This window comes from Myxocyprinus asiaticus, chromosome 50, assembly GCF_019703515.2.
Source record: "Myxocyprinus asiaticus isolate MX2 ecotype Aquarium Trade chromosome 50, UBuf_Myxa_2, whole genome shotgun sequence".
In the NCBI taxonomy this organism is placed as follows: Eukaryota; Metazoa; Chordata; class Actinopteri; order Cypriniformes; family Catostomidae; genus Myxocyprinus; species Myxocyprinus asiaticus.
This window is the reverse complement of record NC_059393.1, coordinates 26,560,740-26,575,383: the sequence shown is the minus strand read 5'-3', so window position 1 is coordinate 26,575,383 and position 14,644 is coordinate 26,560,740. Positions and strand designations below refer to the sequence as shown.

General features: G+C 38.2%; 1 protein-coding gene across 1 annotated transcript; it reads right to left on the bottom strand.

Moving 5' to 3' along the window:
• Positions 1-2,681: 2,681 nt before the first annotated feature.
• On the bottom strand, positions 2,682-12,417 carry LOC127439092 (myosin heavy chain, fast skeletal muscle-like). Its single transcript, XM_051695138.1, has 38 exons — positions 12,214-12,417; positions 11,938-12,081; positions 11,692-11,848; positions 11,534-11,561; positions 11,322-11,436; positions 11,143-11,235; positions 10,981-11,044; positions 10,792-10,890; positions 10,602-10,705; positions 10,333-10,471; positions 9,958-10,076; positions 9,708-9,857; positions 9,450-9,620; positions 9,055-9,358; positions 8,815-8,885; positions 8,645-8,732; positions 8,442-8,559; positions 8,210-8,333; positions 7,982-8,118; positions 7,636-7,891; positions 7,263-7,505; positions 7,002-7,178; positions 6,748-6,893; positions 6,558-6,648; positions 6,073-6,462; positions 5,861-5,987; positions 5,625-5,743; positions 5,330-5,526; positions 5,070-5,253; positions 4,813-4,978; positions 4,601-4,725; positions 4,181-4,489; positions 3,857-4,060; positions 3,640-3,765; positions 3,317-3,487; positions 3,117-3,221; positions 2,930-3,025; positions 2,682-2,840 (listed from the first exon to the last, which is right to left on the bottom strand). Exons 1-38 carry the CDS (start codon positions 12,415-12,417, stop codon positions 2,682-2,684), a joined length of 5,820 nt encoding a protein of 1,939 aa, XP_051551098.1.
• Positions 12,418-14,644: the final 2,227 nt, after the last annotated feature.

Sequence of the window (14,644 nt, the reverse complement as noted above, 5' to 3'; positions counted from 1 at the left end):
GACTTTTATTTGCAGATTAAGGGAACTGCCATGGGAAAGAAATTTGGCCCTTCCTATGCCAACATTTTCATGGCCGAGTGGGAAGAAACAGCCCTGAGTACGGCCGTGAAAAAGCCTCTCTTCTATTTCAGATTTCTAGATGACATCTGGGGAATTTGGACCTACTCATTAGAGGATTCAAGATTTTGTTTTATTATGCATTCGGTCTCAGACATTTGGCTCATGGGTCACTTCCACCTGAGAGAGCCCCTCCCTGGTTTTGTATTGAACAGGAAGTTCTTGCCCCTATTTCACCATTGCAAAGCCTTTCTATCAAACTAATCGGAGAAGTTACACCCCGTCATCTCACATTTGCACTCGGTATGGTCAAAAGTGTCCAGAGTGTTTAATTCTGACATTTATTTTAATATTGCCTCAAGCATATGGCTGAACCCAAAATTATGTGTTAAGTCCCCTTTCTGCTGGTCAGAGTGGACTGTGAGGGGGGTTACTACACTCAGTGACCTATATGGGAGTGGAGTGTTGAGATCTTTTGAAAATTTGGTTCAATATTTTGGGATTCCCAGATCTCAGTTCTATAGGTATCTGTGCTACCTGCTCTGTATTGTTTTTGGGAGTAGCATACACCCCCCAAAGTGGCAGATACTCTGGGAGTGGTGATTACTGCTTTTGGAAAAAGTCATGAGGCATCAGTGTATTACTCCCTGTTAATTCAGAGTCTGGGGGATGGAGCTCTAACTTCTATCAAGAGATTATTTTAGATAGATTTAAACTTGGTAGTGGGAATTAAATGATTTTGTGTATTTATGTTTTGCATTTCTGTGTTCAGATAAAAAAATGTTAATCATTAAAAAGGAGTTCTGAGATTACTGGAAATTACCTCTTTTAGGAGTTAAGCCAGTATTGGATATAATATGCATGTTGTTGCATGGCTTTGAATAAGAATTATTAATTCATCTTTATAGAAAATCAGCTGTAATGTAATGTCTCAAAAACATGAATATCCAACACTCCTGGAAACATAAACAATTTGATGAAAAAATCTCTATAGCTTGGTATTATTGAAAAATTCACAGCATAGTCTTGCTATCTACTTATGTGGACAAATTTTTAGGGAAACTATTTTCTCTAGATAAAAAAAATTTTATTTATTTTTTTGCTTGTTTATTAGTTGCTGCTACATGGTAAATTGAAAATGCACAGAGCAGTCATGTGGGGGTTGGGGTTAGGTTAGGTTAAAGATATTTTATGGCTAGACTAAGTAAATGGAAAGACTACAATAGTTTATCTTAACAAAATACAAGACACCATCTGCTGAAAATATATATTTAGACTCAAATAAGTTATCATAAAGAATCGATTTTGTGGATTTCTAAGATTTATTTCTGTGTAGAAGCCCTGTGTCTCCAAACACATCAGAATTCAGCTTGTTTAGTCTGTAGACCAACCCCATTTTACAGATGACTTCTCTGCTTACCAGCCTATTGAAATACTGTATGACCCTGGGACTACAAAAATCCAAAATTAATATCTTCAGAAAATGCATGCTGAACAATTGAGCCTAGAAAAAATGTCTCCTGATTATCCTTGTTGCAGACCGTAACTTCCTTAACAATTTTTGCTTTGCAGGCAGCCTCGAAATGTCCTATTTTATGACATCTTCTGCATTTTTCCCTCTTTTTAGCCCCTTTGCATCATGTGCATCTTTTGTTGCTCCAAATTCAGTGTTCTGCAAGCTCATACACTCCTAAAAAATGTCATGACTGATTCACCCACCTGATTTTGTTTGTAAAAGCATGCATGTTCATTAATTACATTCTGCTTTGGAACAAAGTGCTCATCCAATTTAGTCATGACTCAGCATACTTTATCTTCTCATCCTCCACAAAAGTAGATACATTGTATATTGGCTCGGCATCCCTGCCCATTGAGTAAAGCAAGGAGTTCACCTGCACTTCCTTGCATGGATATGTGATTTTGTGCATATGATTTTTGTGTGTTTTCTCATGTTTTAAGTTGTAATGTTTTATGTATTTTAGAGCTTTACAGCAAACATATGCTGCAGAGTCATTTTCATGCTACGCACTTGACTACACTGCTTCTCCGAGCATTGCACCTCAGAAATGACTAACTCCATGATGAGAGGTTAACTTTTCAAAAGCCATTGACACCGGCACAGTCATGTCATCCAGCAAATATTCATTATTCAATTAACGTAATTTTTCACATTTGCACAGTCATTATCACTTGCAAATGCAGCTGAAAATCTTGTACTTTACAGCCCTGTTGTGAAATGTGTTTTACAAATCTATTTGCAAATATTATTGTTACCATTTTTTTCTGCCTCTATACCCCTGCACAAAAAAAAATGCAATTAATTTGTTTTGTAATTTAGCAGAATATTGTCTCCAAAATTAAACAAATGTAAATAAAATTTTGCTTCATGAGGCAACTTAAAGGGAGGAAGCTTTTGTAATGATAAACTGCATTTAATAGACAAAAAGGGGACAGAACAAGTCATATTATATGCTTGCTTGTAGGCTTGGTGTCTTCATTCTGTGGTGTCTCATCTTCATTATTCATCCTTGCTCTTCAGTACATCAGAAGACAAGACAATTAATTTTACATTCCTAGTTTCATACTAAAAATGTATTCATTTGAAAAAGTTTACAGATTATGGGTTAATGATTTGGAACTTTGTGCAGTACCTTTCCAGTATCACGGCTTTTGGCTCTCAGCTTGTTGACCTGGGACTCAGCGATGTCAGCACGCTCCTGAGCCTCCTCCATCTCATGCTGCACCTTCCTGTACCTGGACAGGTGAGTGTTGGCCTGTTCCTCCTGTGATGGTTACACAAGATATCCAGCTCATTTCATTGGATAGTTTGGGACAAGATGCATGTCAAGATCAAGACTGATATTACACTCACAGCTTCCTCAGCCTGGCGCTTATAGGCTTTCACTTTCAGCTGCAGCTTGTCTACCAGATCCTGCAGTCTAGTCACATTCTTCTTGTCTTCTTCAGTCTTTCAGTGTCAATAATAGGAATTGTCTTTGTTAAACTCTGTTGTTTTTATATAAGGTGGTTTATATATTTCAAATTCCTGTGAGTTTTACCTGGTAGGTGAGCTCCTTCACTCTCCTCTCATATTTGCGCACTCCTTTTACAGCATCAGCACCACGTCTCTGTTCAGCTTCAACTTCAGACTCCAACTCACGCACCTTAAGTAAAGTGTTTGTTGTAATACAAGGAATCTCTACTATGTTCAGGACAACCAAGGATCAATTGTGCTAAGCTCTTGAGTACTCAAACCTACCCTGGACTCCAGTTTCTGGAGCTGTTTCTTGCCACCTTTCATGGCCAGACTCTCAGCCTCATCCAGACGGTGCTGCAGATCTTTGACAGTTACCTCCAGGTTCTTCTTCATTCTTTCCAGGTGAGCACTGGTGTCCTGCTCCTTCTTCAGCTCCTCAGCCATCATGGCAGCCTGAAATAAAAAACAAACTTAACTAGGCTTTATTTACAACTTTTCTGATGGCACCATATGGTAGCACATTGCAGCTAAACATAAGTCAAAGAACTGTAAACAAAAAATAAAATAAGAAAACATAAATAAGAGACTAAAGACTAAAGACTCACATCAGTTATGGCTTTCTTGGCCTTTTCCTCTGCATTTCTGGCCTCTTGGACTGCATCATCTACCTCACCTTGAACCTGAACCAGATCAGTCTCAAGCTTCTTCTTGGTGTTAATGAGACTCGTATTCTGTGGAACAGAAGCAGATTTCATTCAGTGATGCTTTTATCTGTCTTGTAAGTGCACTTTTCCAGTTTGGTATTGTAATAATTGTTCATACTTGAGAGTGTAGCAGTCCAGCACGCTCACTGGCATCAACCAGCTCCTGCTCTGCCATTTTGCGGCCTCTCTCTGTTTGCTCCAGTGCAGCTCTCAGCTCCTCAATCTCCGCTTGCATCAGATTATTTCTGCGCTCCACCATGGCAACCTGCTCCTTCATGTCCTCCTGTCCTCTGACAGCTTCATCAAGGTGCAGTTGGGCATCCTGTGACAAGTTTAGGAAGTCAATAATATTTTTAATTAGGATTTGGTTAGTTCAAATTAGGTGGGTTAGGATTTCAGACATAAAAAAATTCATAATGACATTTAGCAGAAAGAATAATACCTTGAGCTGGCCTTGGATGTTCCTGAGCTGCTTTTGGGCCTCAGCAGCCTGGCGGTTGGCATAACTCAGCTGAATCTCCATCTCATTAAGATCTCCCTCCATCTTCTTCTTGACTCTAAGGGCATCATTTCTGCTCCTGATCTCAGAGTCCAGGGTGCTCTGTATTGAATCAATCACTCTTTGGCTGTTTCTCTTTATCTGTTCCATCTCCTCATCTTTCTCAGCCAGCTTCCTGTCAATCTCACTCTTGACCTGGTTCAGTTCCAGCTGGATACGAAGAATCTTAGACTCTTCATGCTCCAATGTGCCCTACAAAGGAAACAGAAATGTAACAACAACTTCAAAACAACTTATCTGATTTGTTAATATTACTGAAAACAATAGTATCATAGTGTTAGTATTGTTACAAAAGAATAGTACCTCAGCTTCTTCAAGTGCAGTCTGGATCTCAGCTTTCTCTGACTCCACTGTCTTTTTGGATTTCTCTAACTCATGAATGCTCTTTCCAGTCTCTCCAAGCTGCTCCGTTAGGTCAGAAATCTCCTCTATACAATTTAAAGTAAAGAATGGTAAAATAAGCTGTTTTAATGCATTTTTCAAATCCTTGATGCACAAATAAAAATGGCATTTACGTTGCAAATTCTTGTTCTCCCTCTTCAGGGTCTCCAACTGGTCAAGAGCTTCCTCATAGGAGTTCTTCATCTTGAAAAGCTCAGTGCTAAGGGAACGAGCTTCTTTATGAGCACCTTCCAGTTCAGCCTGGTTTTCTTCATACTTCTGTTTCCACTCTGCCAGGACCTGTGAATGAAAGAAATGTAGTCATCATTTAATAGATCATTAGTCCATGGTCCAAAGTTTAGATTTGTAGATGATTCCATGTCTTACTTGCCTTATCAAAGTTTCTCTGCTTTTTGTCAAGGTTGGCTGCCAATGCATTTGCCCTCTCCACATCAATCATGAGGTCCTCTACTTCACCCTGCAGTCTCTGTTTGGTCTTTTCCAGAGAGGCACACTTGGAGTTCACAGCCTCAATGGATTCTTCAGCTTCCTGAAGACGTTGGGCCAACTTTTTCCTAAGGAAAGATGTATGCAATGATTATATTTTATCTATTAAATCTGGGCTGCTCAACACTATTTTGATGGACTTACTTGGCTTCCTCAAGTTCTTCAGTACGCTGGATGGCATCAGTCTCATATTTGGTTCTCCACTGAGCTACCTCACTGTTGGCTTTAGACATTCCACGCTGCAGTTCAGCTTTGGCCTCCTGTTCCTCCTCAAACTGCTCTCTGAGCAAATCACAGTCATGGCGGGCAGACTGGACCGCATGGGCCAGGGCATTCTTGGCCTACAAGGATACGTATTTAGAAATTTTAGAACAGTTTGAAATCTTTTGCGGTGGTTTATATGGCAAAAAATATCTAAATTAATTTTATGTAAAAATACCTTGACTTCCTCCTCAATATGCCTCTTAAGCTCCTCAATTTGCTGTGTATAGGCCTGTTTTCCTCTAGTTAATTGTGAAACAAGTGCTTCTTTCTCTTCCAGTTGGCGGCTAAATTCACCTTTGGAAACAGGTTAAGAATATCTATGTAAGCATGAAATATCATGAAAAGCATATGTTTTATTCAAACTTTGTATTTGCTTTTTTTAAGTCTTTAGCTAATTGTCCTGTGTTATACCATTCTCAGTCTGTAGTCTTGCTCGTTGTGCATTGATGTCATTCAGCTGGCGAATATTTTCATCACTCTTGGCCTTGATTTCACTCAGTTGATCTTCAAGGGTTCGACACATCTTCTCTAAATTAGTCTAATAAGATACAAACATTAAATACATGTGTCTTTTAAAGGTGCATTATTGTTTAAAGACCCTCTAGTGACATTGATGTGGTTACCTTTGATTTAGCCACAGCCTCCATGTTGCTTGATAAGTCATCAATCTCCATCTTGTATTCACTCTTCTCTTTCTCCAGCTTCTGCTTGACACGCTGGAGGTTGTCAATCTGTTCACCCAGCTCAGCCACACTGTCTGCTTGCTTCTTTCGGAGAGCTGATGCTGTAGCTTCATGCAGCAAGGTGGACTCTTCAAGATCACGACGCAACTTCTGGAATTCAGCTTCACGTTTCTTATTCATCTCAATCTGGGCAGCGGTCGCTCCACCAGCTTCCTCAAGCCTCTCACTGATCTCTTCAAGTTCCCTGGAGAGATCAGCTCTCTGCTTCTCCACTTTAGCACGAGCAGCTCGCTCTGACTCAATTTCTTCTTCCAGCTCCTCAATACGGGCCTAATTAAAGAAAAAATAATTACCATGGTAAACTGGTAACATGGCTTTAACTAGCAGTATACCTACTTCACAGTTTAACATAAAATCTAATTTACCTGAAGTTCTTTGATCTTCTTCTGAAGCTGTGCTCCCAAAGACTGTTCATCTTCAATCTTGCTTAGAAGCTGACTTATTTCAAAGTCCTTCCTGTTTTGTAAAATTATTGTTTCATTAAATCTGCTATTTAAATACCTGGCAAGGGTGTTTTAGCACAATGATTCTTGCACACGTCTAACTTCCACTCACTTTTTGATCTTCTCATCTGATTGCTGCTTTTCATTCTCCAGGTCCATTATGGACTCCTGTGCCAGTTTCAGATCACCTTCAAGTTTCCTCTTTGCTCTCTCAAGGTCCATACGGAGCTTCTTCTCTTGCTCCAGTGAGCCCTCCAGCTATTGTCATAGAAACCAGTGCATTAAAATGTGGTATACAACAACAAAACAATGTCATATTCATCTTCTCATTGGTTTATGGCATTATTTTCATGCCAAGCATCTTACATCATCCACTTGCTGCTCAAGCTTTGTCTTAGCCTTAGTCAGAGTGTTGACTTTGTCTTCCTCTGCCTGAAGGTCATCAAGAGTCTGCTGGTGTGACTCTTGGAGGGCTTTCTTCTCTTTGGTCAGCTTGGCAATGCTCTCATCCTGAGAGGCCATCTCCTCAGTCAGGTTTTTCACCTAAATGAAAATGTTGTTCAGTGCTTTTATTCACAAGAGCCTGACCAATAAGCAGAGTGTAGAATATGTGATTCAAATGTGAACCTTATTTTCAGTTGCATGTTTCTCTTTCTCCACTTTTGCCAAGGTGAGCTCCAAGTCATCAATATCTTTCTTCAGCTCAGAGCATTCATCTTCCAGTTTCCTCTTCTTTGCAGTCAGTTCAGCATTGATTTCCTCTTCATCCTCCAGTCTCTCAGTTGACTCTTTGAGTTTGGACTCGAGCTGGATCTTGCTTTTAATGAGACCTTCACATCTCTCCTCAGCATCAGAGAGATTTTCAGATTCCTGTTTATTGAGATTAACAAGTTTAATGTCTTGATTTTTGATCTAGCTGATACTATGCATTATGCAGGCACATTTAGTTATATGCCTGTCAGGTCCATACGTACTCTACAATAAGAACTGAAATACGTACAGCTGCTACTTGCAGCTGAAGGTCATTTTTCTCCTGTAGGAGTGACACCATTTTCTCCTCAAGCTCCTTCTTCTTGGCCAATGCCTTTGTTAAATCTTCTTTCATTTTCTCGTAGTTCTCCTTCATGGCTGCCATTTCTTTCTCAGTCTCTGCACTCTTCAAAAGAGGCTTGATCTTGAAGTACAGCTTCATCCATGGCCAGTGTTTCACATTCATAAATGAGCGAATGTTGTATTGAATGCTATAAATTGATTCTCTGCATAAAATATAATTAACAAACAGTCATTATCACTCTTTGGTTCTAATCAGTAATATTTTTTTAAATGATTTTGTAAGTAAATTATACCTTCTCTCCATCATTTTGACGAACTCTCTCCTCATGAGGTATCCACGGCACAAAGCCTGAGTCATGGTAACCAGCAATGCTAATTTTTCATCTCTCATCTCCTCAAGGGCACCCAGAAGACCAGCTTTGAAAAACACCTACAAGAATAATTGAATGACAACAGGAGTATAATAATGAAGAAACTGTCCTTTATGAAGATTTGACCTTAGTTTTTGATGTGTAGCTCACCTTAGTGTGCCCAAACTTGTACTGGGTGTGGTCAACATCAATTGAGCCCAACAGTTTCTCTGAAGCCTTTTTGTTGTCAATAAACTGTCCCTCAGGGATGACACTAGCATTTAATACTTTGTATCTAGAAGATATTTGGGAGGATTTTATGTTTTGTTTTGAAATGTTAAAAACAACCTAGAGTTTTTTCCTCTTGAGATGAAGTGCAAGTACTATATGCAATGATGTTTACCTCTGCTTGAAGTCACCATAGAGGATTCTGCTGGGGAAACCCTTTCTGCAAATTCTGATACCCTCTAGCACACCATTACACCTGAGCTGGTGGATGACCAGGTAGTTCTCCATCAGACCTGAAATTGAGTTGTTTTTAAGGATTTAAAAACTTTTTAAAATAAAAATCTATGGGGCATTGAACACTTCAGGTATCAAATTTACCTGGAGTCTTGGACTCATTAGGAATCAAACAGCGCACAAAGTGAGGGTGAGTGCTCCTCAGGTTAGTCATCAGCTTGCCCAAGTTCTCCTGTGGAATTGTTTATATAATTTGTTTATACATAGTATATTTAAAAGTAATTAAACTGACATGACATAGATAATCTCTATACCCTAAAAAGTGCGGACACAGTCTGGAAGGAACCACCCTTCTTCTTGCCTCCCTTCTTTCCACCACCTCCCTCTGCAGTTTAATTAAGAGATAAAAGTTTTCTTATTGTTGTTGTGCTGCTGTGAATGAACCCATTTAATAAGTCACTGTTTGCAGCATATTGACTCTTTTTGAATGTTTATAATATTTTATTTAATTCTGAAATTTGCTGAACAGCACAGAGATATACCAATGGTCTTACCTTCAGATCCATGAGCGGCATACAGCAAGGCAAGAACTTTGAGTGATGACTTCTGGTAGAGTTGCACAACTGAATCATTCAGTGGATCCTTGTTCTTGTCCAACCAGCCCCCAATGTTGTAGTCAACAGTGCCAGCATAGTGCACCAGAGAGAAGTGGGCCTCTGCCTTGCCTTTGGCAGGCTTTGGCTTCTGGAAGGCTGCAGTTTTGCCGAGATGCTGATCATACAGCTTATTTTTGAAGCTTGTGTCTGTGGCCTTAGGGAACATGCACTCCTCTTCAAGGATGGAGAAGATGCCCATTGGCTGTATAAGGGACATTGACATTCAAGTACAACCTGTACATTTCATTTTGTGAATACTCTGAAAAGATGTTTCTGAAAGCTCATTATCTTACCTTCTCAATAAGCTCAATGCAGGCAGCCAAGTCCATACCAAAGTCAATGAACTCCCACTCAATACCTTCTTTCTTGTACTCCTCTTGCTCCAGCACAAACATGTGGTGGTTGAAAAACTGTTGCAGTTTCTCATTTGTGAAGTTGATGCAGAGCTGCTCCAATGTGTTGAACTGATATTTAAACAGAGGCAAGTTATTTCTACCAACTGTTGCCTTTATATCCTGATTCTTAGAGAGACATTAATAGCTTATGCTCACATCGAAGATCTCAAATCCAGCAATGTCCAGCACACCAATGAAGTACTGTCTGGGCTGCTTTGTGTCCAACATCTCATTGATACGGATGACCATCCACAAGAACATTTTCTCATAGACAGACTTGCAGAGAGCTGAGACAGAATTGTTCACCTGAGAAATTAAGTTTGTTCTTTTAGTTCTCAAGAAGAATATCTCAGAGATATTTAAATATTTTCCACATTTTAATTGCTTTTATGTAGGAAGTCTTAACCTGTGGGACTGTCTGGCCTTTGGTCACAAACTCATTTCCGACCTTCACTCTTGGGAAACACAAAGCTTTCAGCAAGTCAGCAGAGTTCAGGCCCATGAGGTAAGCGATTTTATCAGCCACTGAGGAACAACAGTTTTCCAGTCAAATGTCTGTGTTTTAAAGAATGTTTGTTAACCCTTATCCTATGAAACTGAGTGTAAAACTTGAACAGATGCCTAATTTAAAAAATAGGTGAGTTCACTTCTACAGTGCAATGCATGACTCTCACACCCAGCGTGAATACTGTAACCTGTTAATATAGGCATCATAAATAATATGCACTGTTTACCACTGCTTTCCTGTGCAGTATGAAATGGGCATAATACTACATCTTACCCTCAGTGCCGTCAGGTTCTGCCTGCTCCTCTCTCTGCTTCTGTTTGAACTTCATGTTGCAATGATGCATTACAGCACCTGTTAGCTTGTAGATGCTTATTTTTTCATCAGCACTGAAGCCCAGAATGTCAATGGCGGTCTGTTTTTACACAGTGAAAATTGGAGAAAATTGAGAAGCGTTCGTTAGACTGTCATGTATTCTACGCATTTTTTGACTTTTTTTACTATTCGGTATATTCTGATGAATAATAATGTGTTTGTCCATTTACATCTGTGGCAATAAACTCCTCCACATCATTGATACTCTTGACAGTGATTTCACCCATGCTGATCATTGGATAGTCATATGGATTGGTGGTGATGAGCAGGGCCTCTGTAAAGAGTTGAAGTGTGGTATGTAAACAAGGTTTCAAAACAAAAATTGTGTTTTATTAAACACAAATACTATAGATTTCTCACCAAGCAGTTCTGGCTTGTGTCCAGTCATGAGCTGGTAGAAGATATGGTAACTCCTCTCAGCAGACAGCTGGAAAGTTACTCTTGACTTTTCCAGCAGATCTTTGACAACAGAACTTTGAATTTAAATGACTCATCCACATGTTAGCACAAAAATAAATCACATGTCTGTCTTGAAACAACACTACTCACAAGTTTCAATATCAGCTGAAGCCAGTTTTCCAGTGGTGCCAAAGTGAATCCTGATGAATTTACCCTAAAAAAGTTTTGAAAACATTAACCACAGTGTTGAACAACCAGCTTTGAGAAGTCAACTGAAAGTTTATAATGTTTCATCTAATTAGAGCAACTCACAAAACGGGAGGAGTTGTCATTCCTCACAGTCTTGGCATTACCATAAGCCTCCAGCAGGGGGTTGGCTGCAACAATTTGGTCCTCCAGTGATCCCTAGATATAATTGTAGAATTATGTTTAGATAAAGCACAATAACATTCTATAATCAATATATTTGTTTCGAAGAGGTGTTCACAAACCTGCATTTTTCCAGGGACAGTTTCTGTCTTTTTGCCTCCAGACATTGCACCAACAGTTGCAAAATATTGAATGACACGTTTTGTGTTCACAGTCTTTCCTGCACCAGATTCTCCACTGGAGGTTCACACAAGATCTTCATTAGTCACATAAACCTCCATGGATTTTTAACTGAAAGGCTCACTCTTACATCAAAAGAAGAACATTTACTTACGTAATCAGAATAGACTGGTTGTCACGATCTGAAATAAAGTGAGTAGAGAGTCAAAGGCATTCAGATTTCCAACATATATAATGGAAGTTTCTTTTTATTCATCATGTCACTTGTACAACAAATCCTCATTTGTTAGCACACTTCTAGAATCCACTTACCAGTGAGCATGAACTGATAAGCATTGTCAGAGATGGAGAAGATGTGAGGTGGGGCTTCAATCCTCTTTTTTCCTCTGTATCCAGCCACAACAATTGAATCGTACACTGGAAGCCACTTGTAGGGATTGACAGTGACGCAGAACAAGCCAGAGTAGGTCTGAAACAGAAATAGTTTGTCCAGTTTCACACTTCAGCAATCCCCTTTAACATCTTCTTATGAATAAAAAGTTATTTACATAGACGTACATAGATCATCCATGCTGCATAACGCTCTTTGAGGTTAAACAGCACGGCAGGCTCATTGAGGTGGGTCATCATGGCCATATCCTCAATTTTGTCAAACTTGGGAGGATTCATGGGGAAGATTTCATCTTCTTTCACCGTGACAGTCTGAAAAACAGTTATGAAGATGAATTAGACATTTTGTACTCACATCTCAAAATATTTTAATCTGAACATTCAAATACTCAACCACAATAACATATGTAGTGGATACTCATTATTCATTTATTATTCACTTACTTTCCCAGCAACTAGAGTTTTGACAGTGGCTTTGCCACCTTCTCTGCTAACAAGAGTACCTTTCAGGTACATCTCATCAGCATCTACCACAAAGAAAGCTGTTTTGGCATCAAATGGGGTGTTCTGAGCCTCAATCCTCTCTCTTTCTGGCTTCCGGAGGAAAATGGCCGCTGGGCCAAAACACTCCATTTCACCATCACCCATGATGACCTTTCACTGTGGAGCACAATTAACACCAAAATGCTGTTATACTGTACACCTACTTAAATTTGACATTTTTATTCCTATGTTTGTTCACTCTTTAACTTTCCATTTATACATATTTACTGCCTCATTCTTACTGTGACTTTTTCTTAATGCATATTTTATATTAATTAGTTTGCTCTGATATGAAAAGTTTTCATTAATAAAATGGTACTGTCAGCATCAGTTAAATAAGACTATACAAAAAGTTTTGAGAAATGTTACTTTCATCATTTGCACTTCACCTTGTATGATGCCCAGAGAGAAAAATAGCAGCCGTGATGTTTCTGAAAAGATTCTGTGAATGCAAACCAGTCGGAGTTGTAAAATAGTGGGTTATTTAAAAATATTTATCATTTCAGTTTAGACAATAATTCATAAATTTAAAAGAAAAAAAATTCAAAGGTCCAAATAAATGTTACTCAGAGCTGCTAAACAATGTTGAATCTCCCCCACCTTTTTGCTGGATCAGTGTGAGTCTTATGGGTCAGGGGCTGCCTTTTATATAGTTTCATTACGCACACTCAGCAGAACTGTCCAGCTGGATTTGGTCATGTAATATTCCTTGGTATGATGTTTCTCTGCACCCGTGGAAAACAGCAACATACTCTCATTCATTGACAGGAATATAAATATTCATGTTTACCTCAACTATACACAATGTTTTCATATGAAATATCTTAATGTTGAGATGTTTTTATTTAAACGAATAGCCTACTGTTAATAGACATTGATATTCCAGATTTTTGGATAATATGCATAATATGAATTTTTCACAATTCATGCAGAAGTCGGATGCAGTTTTTTTTAAATGCTTTTGTCTTTATGCAGAAGAGTGTTCCAGTTTGAGAAGTTTAATTTTAATGAATGGAAATTCTTGGTTCATATGCAGAAAAGTAGTAAAATCTCACTTGTATTCAGTTTTGGGTGACCGCAAGACTTCCTTTTTATATTCCCAGGTGAATAGAATTCAAATAGCTGTTAGTTGTTTGTTTGTTTGTTTCAGACAGTCATCTATGACATTACAGTTGATATTTCATAACCACATGATGTTGGATGACATACTGACAGTTGTGTTGCCATTTAAAATGATTGTGTGTTCAACAAAGTTGAAAATCTTATATAATTAGTAATATAGAATCTTTTGTAACATCAATACGTTTTTTTAGCTAATATAGTGCTTTTGGTTGGGTTGGATCTTGTCATACTGGCCATTAGAAATGGAAGAATGTTAAGTGATAAAAGCATTCATCAGCTTTGTATATTCCTGTTTTTCTGTTTCATGCAAGTAAGATATTGATAAGATTGTTTTTCAAGTTGTTAGTGAGCAGTGAGCATGTGATCAGAGATCATGCTCTGGCAATTACCAAGAGTTCTCCTATCTTTTGCCAGCAGAAGATAAAATTAAAATCTTCAAAACGTTTAAAGATTTATTACCATAGCTGGACTGTAACAGTTCATCCAAGTGAAAATAATATCTCTGGCAGATTTTTTATTGGGCAATTAAAGTTCAGTAGGCAAGGCATTTAATAAACTAGGCTCATACTGATATTATGACTCTCAAAGTTATAAACAGCATGTTCATATATGGAAAAATCATAAATATAGCACATCAAGGGCTGCTGTTATAAGGTTTAGGTCACTTATCCAGGCAACAGTGAAGTGCTTTATCTGACACCAACAAGACCTGTTTTCAGCTTCATTTTGAATTTACCTTTTACATATAAAAAAAACCTTATAATCAGAAAAGGTGCTTTAGTAAATTTGCACTAACACATTTAAATAACACTAGATGTTCTGTGGAATATGGAAAGTGAAGTTCTACCATATTTTAAAGAAAATGTTAAATAGCAATGATTTTGCTTAACTTGCATAAAAGTGTCTGCAATTAAATAAAAAATGACACTTTGTCCTCAGTAAAATAAAAACAATCAGTTGTTTTTGGTGTTTTCTGTCACACTTTTAAAGTTCTGCTTTTTGTTGATTTCTATCAGGTAAACTGTGGGTAAATTACAACATGTTTAGGCATTCCTTTAGATAAAAGATCTATTATTATTTCCATCTAACGGAAATAGACCAAGGAAAGAAAATTCATACAAGTTTATAATTTGAGTTTATATGGCTTTTACTGAATCTCACAATGTATATTTAATGATCATGTGACTGAATTCTTAAAAGGTGACAGAGA